The sequence below is a fragment of the Centroberyx affinis genome, unplaced genomic scaffold, assembly GCF_046629955.1.
Source record: "Centroberyx affinis isolate AG114_WGS23_722 - 3 ecotype Tasmania unplaced genomic scaffold, CSIRO-AGI_Caff_v1 ptg002709l_1, whole genome shotgun sequence".
NCBI lineage: Eukaryota > Metazoa > Chordata > Actinopteri > Beryciformes > Berycidae > Centroberyx > Centroberyx affinis.
In genome coordinates, this window is record NW_027280883.1 from 10,001 (window position 1) to 19,803 (window position 9,803).

Consider the following 9,803-nt stretch of genomic DNA (forward strand, 5'->3'; position numbering starts at 1 on the left):
ACACACTGTAACTCCCTATAGGAATATCATAGCAATATTATAGGAATATTATAGAGATGCTGTTGTTGCTGCTGCTGCCGTTGTTGATACTGTTGTTTTTCTTGCTTTTTTCCATACTTTTTTTTTTTATCCAACTTTATTTTATTTATGCTAATTGTGGAACTTTTACACCACTCACTGTGTATTTGTGTAAAGCACTTTGTAAACATTGTTATTAGAAAACTGCTATAGGCCTACAAATAAAGTTATTATTATAGCCTACTAAGTTGACTATAAACTATTGAGCACCAGACACAGTTCTAGTAATATTATACTATAGTAATAGTATAATATTGCAATAGTATAGGGATATTATAGCCGTAGCCTACTATAGGAGATAAAAAATACCATAAAGTCAAATTAGATCACTATAAACTCGCTATTGAGTATCACAGACACACTATGAGTCGCTATGGGAATATTATAAGAATATTATAGGAATATTATAGGGATATTATAACGATACCATAGAAGATAAAGTACCATAAAGCACTACAAAGTCGCTATAAACTCACTATTAAGCATCACACACACACACACACACACACACACACACACACACACACACACACACACACACACTTTATAGTGTTTTTTTTATAGGAATATTCGACTGATTTTAAATTCTACGGATGCTATAAGTTTCTCATAGTGAGTTCGTGTCGTTATGGGTGCGCCGTGGCACCCATGGGAGCCTCGCTGTGGCCGTACCGGGGTATCCTACAGACGGGTGCAGCAGGTCCATGGCCGCGCCGCTCAGCCCCAGCCCGTTCATGCCGTACGGCGCCTGTTTGAGATAAGACATCATGCTAGAAACTCAGCCGGGAGACCAAAGTCTGGACGGAGAAAAGGTTCAGTTCCCCCCGGTGTTCCGCTCCGCTCCGCCGGCCGGTTCCTGCAAGAGAAACGAGCGGTCAGTCTGGGCCGGGCAGGGACTCTTTCATAAACACACAAATACACACCTGGAGATATAGTCTTATAAAACCCATAAACCTGCAGTATACATGTAGGAACTAATGCTTTCTTCTTTAAATCTATAAAACCCCTATACTAAGCTAAAAACATACAAACTATAGCCCATAAAACCTAAATACATAAACTACACATTCTTTAACTTATAAAAACGAATAGCCTATATAGGCTATGCTCTTTAAATCTATACGTTAAACACTATAATTTATAGAAAACCTGTAACACCTATAAACCTCTGTAAAAATAAACAAATAGAGATATAGTCCTAAAATACAACAGAAAGATAAACTTAAGACAATGTTCCCCCTAAAACTTTTTCATTTACATTTTACATTTTAGGCATTTAGACAGATAGTGTACACAGAATGAGTTTAAACTCCTAATCACCAACAGTTATGAATGCAAAGGGACCTGATCAGATTCCATAATGATCAAGTGAGAGAGAAAAGAAAAGGAAAATAAAGTAAGAGCTAAGAAGAGAGAGAGGGGATTTTCTTTTCTTTCTTTCTTTTTTTTTTTTTAATAACTAAAGTGAAAGAATGAGTCAAACATCACAGGAGCTTCTGGTCATGAACCAACCTGCAGCCTGACATAAACTTATAAAATATTCAACCTGAAAAAGATGAAAACCTGCTTCTAGGCCTTAAATGAGCTGTTGTTCTGGGTGAATTTCACCGTGTTGAATGTAAACTTTTCTGGTTAATTCCTTTAGAAATAAAAAAACAAAAACAACCCTAAATCACAAACAAAGTCTGACATGACGCCTCGACATATAAAACGGTGTCCAGTTATAAGATCAGGTTGCAATCAGCCTTCAGTACAGTAAAGAGATAATTCGAGCTGAAACCTGTCACCATGCTGCTGCGGAAGCCGCCTGACAAAACACTGCAGCCGCTTTACACTCAGATACATATTAATTTAACAAAATAAATGAATTTCCTCAGGATCAAACTGTCCTAAAAGCTCCGTTAGGAAGCTTTTCCTTCCCCAGCTCCCGCTTTACCGCCTCGTTATCGTTAGTGCCTTAATTAAGCCTTAATTAAGCCTTAATTAAGTCTTAATTAAGGTGACCCATTTTTAAATGTAATACATTTAAAGCGACCTGCGGAGCCGCGCGCTCTAATTAATGGGCTGCTTTAATTCAGTTAGGACTTCTGTCGCCTTGCAGCGTCAGTGTGTTTGTTAAAGTCTGACACCGGGACGGACATTCACTGCAATATTCATATAATATTCCTATAGAGACTTAGTACTTATATAGTGTGAGTTTATAGTCACCTTATTGTGTTTTATGGTATCTTTAACCCCTATATATATCATTATAATATTCCTATAGGGACTGAAAGTGTGTCTGTAATTCTAGTGACCTTATTGTACTTGTTCTTGTGTTTTTTATCTCCTCTGATATCACTATAATAATCCTGTTATATTACTATTTGGACTAAAAGTGTGTTTTTGATACTCAATAATGAGTTTATAGTGAACTCATTTTGGTATCACTATCACATTCCTATAATATTCCTATAGGGTCTTTCATTGTTTCTGTATTATAGTGAGTTTATCATGACCTTATCATGATTTATTGTATTATTATGGTTTTTATTTTTATCTGCTATAGTATGACTTTAATATTCCTGTAGGAAGTTTTTCTTCTATTTGTATAGTATTCTTCTAAAATGTATTGTAGGATTCCTATAGTTCTTTTCCATAAGGAAATAACCAGGCCGAAGTATAGATGACAAAAACTGCCTAAGAAATAATAACAAAAACCTCTAATTCAGAGTTGACATGTTGACCAGACTAACATGTGAAAATCTAGCAGCGTCACATAATGAATCAAACACAGTTAGTGGAAACGGATTGAAGTAAATTAAAGTAAATGCACTGGACAGTTGGAGTTGGATAACTTATTGCCTGGTGCTGTTTATTACATCTGAAGTCCGCAGTGTTTCTAGTTATTATTGCTTAATATTTCCACTGTCTTCACTGCATTAAAACAGACTGAAACGTTTCTGTCAGAGTGAATAAATCTCCTGCGGTCCTGTTGTGTTTTACCTGCTTTTCATTAGCTCTTTTCCCCTGCAGCACTGTGGCATTTGTTTAATAAAGGCGTGGGGTTAGAGTATGCGTTGTTACTGGTAGTATTATTACAAGACAATGTATTTGGATAAGCATTTCCATAATCCACTGGGGTTCTTTTAGCAGGTAAATGGTAGGAGTTGGGACTAATAGCTGGTTTTTCTCCTCTGAATAGACTGAACTGAGGCGTAAACACTCGCAGTAATGCTTCACTATTTCCATAACCGCAGGAAGGAGCTGAATCACATGTAAATGGATAAAAAACTGTGTGCAAATGAAGTCCATTACAATTCAGATTAGATCTACAGGGCGACAATTAACACAGAGACTCTTATCAGTAAAATAAATGAACAGCAGCTGAACTGAGCCGCTGGAGGAGATGGAGCTCAGTGAAGCACAAGTTACACTTACAACACAAGGGAAAAGTTAAAGAAAAAAAAAAGAAAATAAAGTTTAACTTGAAAAGGGGAACAAAATAAAAAAAGATGTATTTTTTTGCTGTTATTGTATTTCCAGTTTGAGTGAGAAAATTGAATTTATAATGAGGATTTTTTTTTAAATTTTATTTTCTGCAGGCTCTTTTTCGGAAAGCTTTCAAAATAGTGTGAAAAATAATACATAGAGCCTAATAATAAAATAAAATACAGTCCTACGGGTTGATAACAAAAATGTCAACATGTTTCTAGTCCTAATTTATATGCAATTTCAATAATGTCAAACTGGCCTAAACGGAGAGAAACACCTGGCTGTATGCTGCTGGACAGGATACATAAACTGTAGAAATAAATAGAATAAAATCTATTATCCTCACCTGATTCTTGCTCCTTTTTTTTTTATTCCTGTTTATAGTCAAGTCAAGAAGATCCAGAGGTTAAGAAATATCCACATAGAGAAAGTTTAGTCTTTTTTTTTTTTTGGAGAGGAAACCAAGTTATACAGCCTCCAAAAAACCACGGGATTGTGTCGGAATGACACGAGACTAGTTCAGCAGCTCAGAAAAACACATTTCAGTGGAGAAAAATCAAAATAACAGACTGTATTTGTCTTCGTAGCGCGCTGACTCGCCTGCCGGTGTTGACGGATGGAGATTTGATGCTCGTCTCCGCGGCCAGCGCCTCTATGAGTCCAGGAAGCACGCGGGGCCGCCCCCTCCCAGCCAATCACAGCGCTCCGGGGCCTTACAGGCGACACGCGCGGCCAATCGGCGGGCGAGCTCGGCCCCAAGAACCCGCCCCCCACTTTTTTTTTCGGGATAAATCTGCGTCACGTGACGGGAGAGTAAAAAAAAAAAGTTTCAGTCAGAAGTTGAACGAGACTCGCCGCGGCTGCCATTACAGGACGAGTCAAGCTAGTTCTGAGCGAAAATACCGAGATTAAAGAGGAACTAAGGAGTTTATGTGTTAAAATTATGTTGTTATTTTGTTATTATTGCTGCAGCTCGGACCCAAAGTCTTTATAGAGTGACAAGGAGGAGAAAAGGCAAGAGATGACACGTTAAAAATGACAAATCTAGCCTAATTAGGCCTGTTGTCTGGCCTAACGTTACAATATACACTCTAACGAAGACAGTGGTTTATATAAAATGTGGTAGGTTTATAATAATGAGGCAGGGTTTGAGCATGTGCAGCTTGATACAAATGAAAGAAGTTGTTTTTAAACTTCGTCGCCAACTTTTATTTTCCACATTCCTGCAGTCTGCCATCAGCACTCAGGACTAATTAGAGTATTTTCGTTGCAGCAGAACTCTTTTCCAACCTGGTGAACAGGCTCTGTTCTCTATTTTCAACATGAATATTAATGCAGAGATATTCCATCCCTGAATAACCTACAAATTAAGCTACAACTCTGTCCTGAAGAAGTTGTGTTCCTCCTCAACCAGTTTATTCAATTAATTCCACAATAAATAGACTTTTTTTTTTTTTTTTTACTGATAATTGGAGGAATGGGGCAGTTTCGCAGCCAGAAGCAGCTACAGGCTGAAACATTAATTGCAACTAATTAAAGCAGAGCTGCTGTCATGAATTATTTGACTTAACTGACCTGCAATCAACAAAACTGTAATTAGCTGCCAAGTGGCTACTGGCCTATCAATAGGATATCAGTGGTTTCCCTTCATGTATTGTCTACTGACTGTAGAGGCCTAATGCTAAATACTGAACACATAATAAAATAAATAGCCTAAATAGGCCTAATATTACAGATTTATAAAATAGCCTATGTAGCCTATTTAATTAAACAAATAATTAAATTAACTAATAAATAATACATAGCCTAAATAATATATTAGTAAATATAGCCTATTTGTTGAGAAAACAAATTAACAAATGTCAGCTATAAACACCCTATTAGGCCTAATTTTAATCTTATGCAGAAAGCAGTTGTTTAGAAGTTGAACGTCGCAGGACTGAAGTAAAAAATATAAATATAAACATGGAGAGGAAAATATTCCTGCGTTAATCTGCGTTAATTTCCCGCTTTCTGTTTCCTCAGATTCACGGCAGTTAAAGTCAGCGGCGATTGATCACAAGTATCAAGATATCAGATGGATGGAGTCATTGTTGTTGTGAGGGGGTTTGGGCTCTAATCCCAAATTGCAGGAGTATTTTCTTAATACTAAGCCCGTAAATCCAGGGATCAGGCAGACTGAAGAGGTGTGTGTGTGTGTGTGTGTGTTGGGGGGGGAGGGGGAGTAGGGGGGGTTAAGTTTGGAGAGGCTCATCTATGTTGTCGGCGCTTATTAAAACCATGATGCATAAAATCCCAAGTTGTCAGAAAGCACCCGTGGGCTGCAGGCTGGCGGAGCGGGCCGCGGCCGGGCCAGGCCGATCCGGGCCAGATAAATCACCTGAAAACACCTAAACCGCTGCAGCTACAACGCCCAGGTGGGACACGGGACAGAGGAGGAACCCCGACTCCAAACTGCACCTCGACTTTTCTGACTGTACTGTGAAGAAAACACGGAGTCCAGAGAGTTTTCCCCCTCTGGTTTGGATGGAAACAGATTTGTCTCCGCTGGGATTCACAGGTAGGAAAACAAGGATCTGAGGCTCAAACGCACACTGAGACGGTCTCTTTTCTCTCTCTGTGTGTGTGTTAATATGATAATGTGATTGGGAAAGTGTTTTTTTTTTTATAGTTCTAATTTTATTACAAAGTTTTTAAAATGTGTTAAAAATAGTGTCATGTTTCAGGAGCAAAGGACAAATAATCCTTGGGTCCTCAAACCTGCTGTGTCTTTCTCTGGGGGGAAAACAAATGTTGGCGTGAGTGTTTTTATCTATGGGCCTAATTGTGAGTAACTTTTTAAAATGTTAAAAAATAGTTACATGCTTGGGACTAAAGGACTAAAGTAAAATATAAAAAATGTATCTCTTCCTCTTGTGTGTTAATATGATGATTTGTGGGGGGAAAAATGTTGATAAGAGTGTTTTTAGATCGGCCTAATTGTCTTAGAGACTTTTTAAAAATAGTGACATGTTTGAGGACCAAAGGACTAAAGCTAAATATAAAATAATGAAACTGTCTGTTCCTCCAGTGTGTGTCAATAAGATGATTTGGGGGAGGAAACGTGTTGCAGTGTATTTACAGCCTTAAATGTCTTTTAAAAAGGTGTTTAAATGTAAAATAAATGTCAGTGGTTGAGCTGAATTCAAATATTTATCGACTAGCTGAGAGGATTTTCAGTGAGCATGGAGGCAAAATGAGCAAATACTCTTTTATTTATATCATTAGAGGAGACATAATGTTGATGTAGCCTACAGATAGGACTAACCCTAAATGTCAAACAATGAAACTGTCTCTCTCTGTGGTGTGTCAGGATGATCATTTGTGGAAATTTGTAGTAAAATCTGTTGGTATGAGTGTTTTCAGTCTCACTGGAGCAGCAAGTAACTTTTTACAAAGAGTAAAATGTAAAATAAAAGGCAGCGGTGGAGCTGAATTCAGATATTCATCGACTAGTTAAGAGGATTTTCAGTGAGCTTGGAGGCAAAATGAGGAAAAAACCCTTTTATTTATAACATTAGAGGAGACATAGTGTTGCTGTATGGATTAGAAATATGATTATGTAATGTGATGTAATGTGACCCCTCTAACCCCCAGGAGCTGTTTCACATGGTGCAGGGAAATTGCAGGTTATAGAAAAAAAATGGTGAATTTCAACAAGACAATTACAACACCAACTGCATTCAGATGGATTTAAATTTATTGATAATCTGATCTAAGGGAGAAATGATCCAAATGTTGAGCAGCATAATCCGGAAAATAAAAAAAATACTCAAAATGTATTGACATGAAGGGACATGAAGGGATTATTGAGGATTATTACAAAAAAAATATGTGGTTGGTGTCAGGATTTTCCCCTAATAATAATCATTTATATAATAGCAATTCATGCATGAGGTTTCATAAATTCTTTTTATTAATGATAAAAGTGAGTTGCCATCAAATTACATATATATATACAGTATATAGATATACTTAATTATTCTTCTTAATTGTATTCTTTTAGTTCTTGCCTGTTTGGCTGAAACATAAACATGAAAACATTAAATAACATCTTTCTAAAATCTGGCTGTACAGTGCAGAGTAGATTTTAATAGTGTGACATATCTCTGGCCAGACTGTATAAATAAACACACACACACACACACACACACACACACACACACACCATGGCCTATATAAGATGTCCTGTTACAGGCAGAGTTCAGTGTGTAACATCACCTGTCAGGCACGAGGCGTCAGATCTTCCCTCAGGACTCAGAGGCATCACAGTACAATCACAATATGTTAACATTACCTTTAAATTACCTCTACATTACATTCACTTTGCCTTTACATTACCTTTGCACTATCTTTACATTGCCTTTACATTACATTCACATTACCTTTGCATTAGCCTACATTTACCTTTACATTAGCCTACATTTACCTTTACATTACCTTTGCATTATCTTTGCATTGTCTTTACATTACCTTCACATTACCTTTACATTACATTCACATTACCTTTGCATTACATTCACATTACCTTTGCATTAGCCTACATTTACCTTTACATTACCTTTACACTACCTTTGCATTATCTTTGCATTGTCTTCACATTACCTTTACATTACATTCACATTACCTTCGCATTAGCCTACATTTACCTTTACATTACCTTTGCATTATCTTTGCATTACCTTTACATTTACCTTTACATTACCTTTACATTTTTGGGCATTTAGCTGGATCTCATATCCGGACAGACTTGCAGTGAGTGCAACATTAAAGCTGTAATAGGCAGGATTTTTGGGTACAAATACACCGGTGTTTTATCAGCCTGAATCACAAAGTGTGGCTGGAACAGAGCAGAAGACTCAGCCTAGATCCTCCCTGTTTGCCCAAATTAAACTCTGCTGTCTGACGGTCGCTGCCTGGTGGGAAATCTTCTCCACACAGGAAACGACGAATCGAAACGTAAAAGTGAAGTCAGAGTGTTTAGTCTCCTAAACAGCAGCAAGCAGAGGACTCACCAACATTAGATCTTTTCCTCTCTCGTCTCTTTGGTTTCCTAAAGCATCACAGACCGCTTTACTCTCGCTGAAAGTCGGAGCGACCGTTGTTAATGTAAAACGCATCACTTCCTGTGCGGCAGGAAAGAGCTACCAGACTCCGGCTGAAGAGACAGTGGAGAAGATTTATGAACTGGATCTATAGGATGAATCACTGTTGAGTTAGAGCAGTCAGAGATAGAGAGGAGCCAAACAGACATTTATTTACATGAAAATGTCGAGGATTATTACCTTAAAGACAGCAGAGGCTGTGCACTTCTAGACGATGTGAAATATTCACACTCCAAACGAGTTGGATCAGCTGTAGATCTGCAGTTATGTTGGAAATTCACAACAAACAGAATCATGTGGAGAGTGATATTCAGTGATACTGAAGACTGAGACTGTGACTCACTCTCTCTCACTCTCTCCCTTTCTCTCTCTCTCCCTCTGTCTCTCTCTCCCTCTCTCTCTTTCTCTCTCTCCCTCTCCCCCCTCTCTCTCTTTCCCTCTCTCTCTCTCTCTCTCTCCCTCTGTCTCTCTCTCTCCTTCTCCCCCCCCCCCCCTCTCTCTCTCTCTCTCCCCCCCTCTCTCTCTCTCTGCTATCTGCACTGACATTTATGGAGCTGAGTACAGTCACTTGACCCAGGTGCCACATTCCTTCTGCATTCAACATCTCTGTAATTATGAACTTTCCTCGGTGCAGAGACAGAGGCTGACAGCAGATAGCAGCTCGACGTCTCCAGTAACCTCAACACAGGTCGCAGGTTTAGTCTCTGAGGCAGAAATAATCTGATTGGTTGAGTTAAACCTCAGTGGGCGGAGCCAGAGAACCGCAAGTTTTCTCGCTAAGTAACTGAACCCCAAGGCAAGAGAGGAGGAAGCTAATATTATGAAGCCTAGCACTCTGCTGCTAACTAAAAAAATACAATCAACCATACTAAGTTAGCTAGTTAGCTAGGTAGCCTAGCTGACCTTCAAGTTCAAACTAGCCATACTAGCCTATAGCTAGCTAGGTAAGCTAGTTAGCTAGCTGCTGACCTTCAACATCATGATACCATGGTCAGGAGTCAATGAACTCAGTGGCATTTTTATTTTTTATGTAACATCAGGGTATCCAATTCCAGACAGCATATGACCAAAAAATCACAATCATATACCAATATATTTCATCCTGTA

At 38.3% G+C, this 9,803-nt stretch overlaps 1 protein-coding gene across 3 annotated transcripts in view; it reads right to left on the reverse strand.

Moving 5' to 3' along the window:
- Positions 1 to 847, reverse strand: part of LOC139657551 (homeobox protein OTX1 B-like) — a 4,443-nt gene extending 3,596 nt beyond the window's left edge. For 2 of the 3 annotated variants that reach the window (XM_071535432.1, XM_071535430.1), the window contains exon 1: positions 751 to 847. In XM_071535432.1, the coding sequence (XP_071391533.1) occupies positions 751 to 847 (97 nt within the window). Of the gene's footprint in view, positions 1 to 724 lie in introns of all 3 variants that reach the window. The other variant, XM_071535429.1, reaches the window with a different exon arrangement.
- Positions 848 to 9,803: the final 8,956 nt, after the last annotated feature.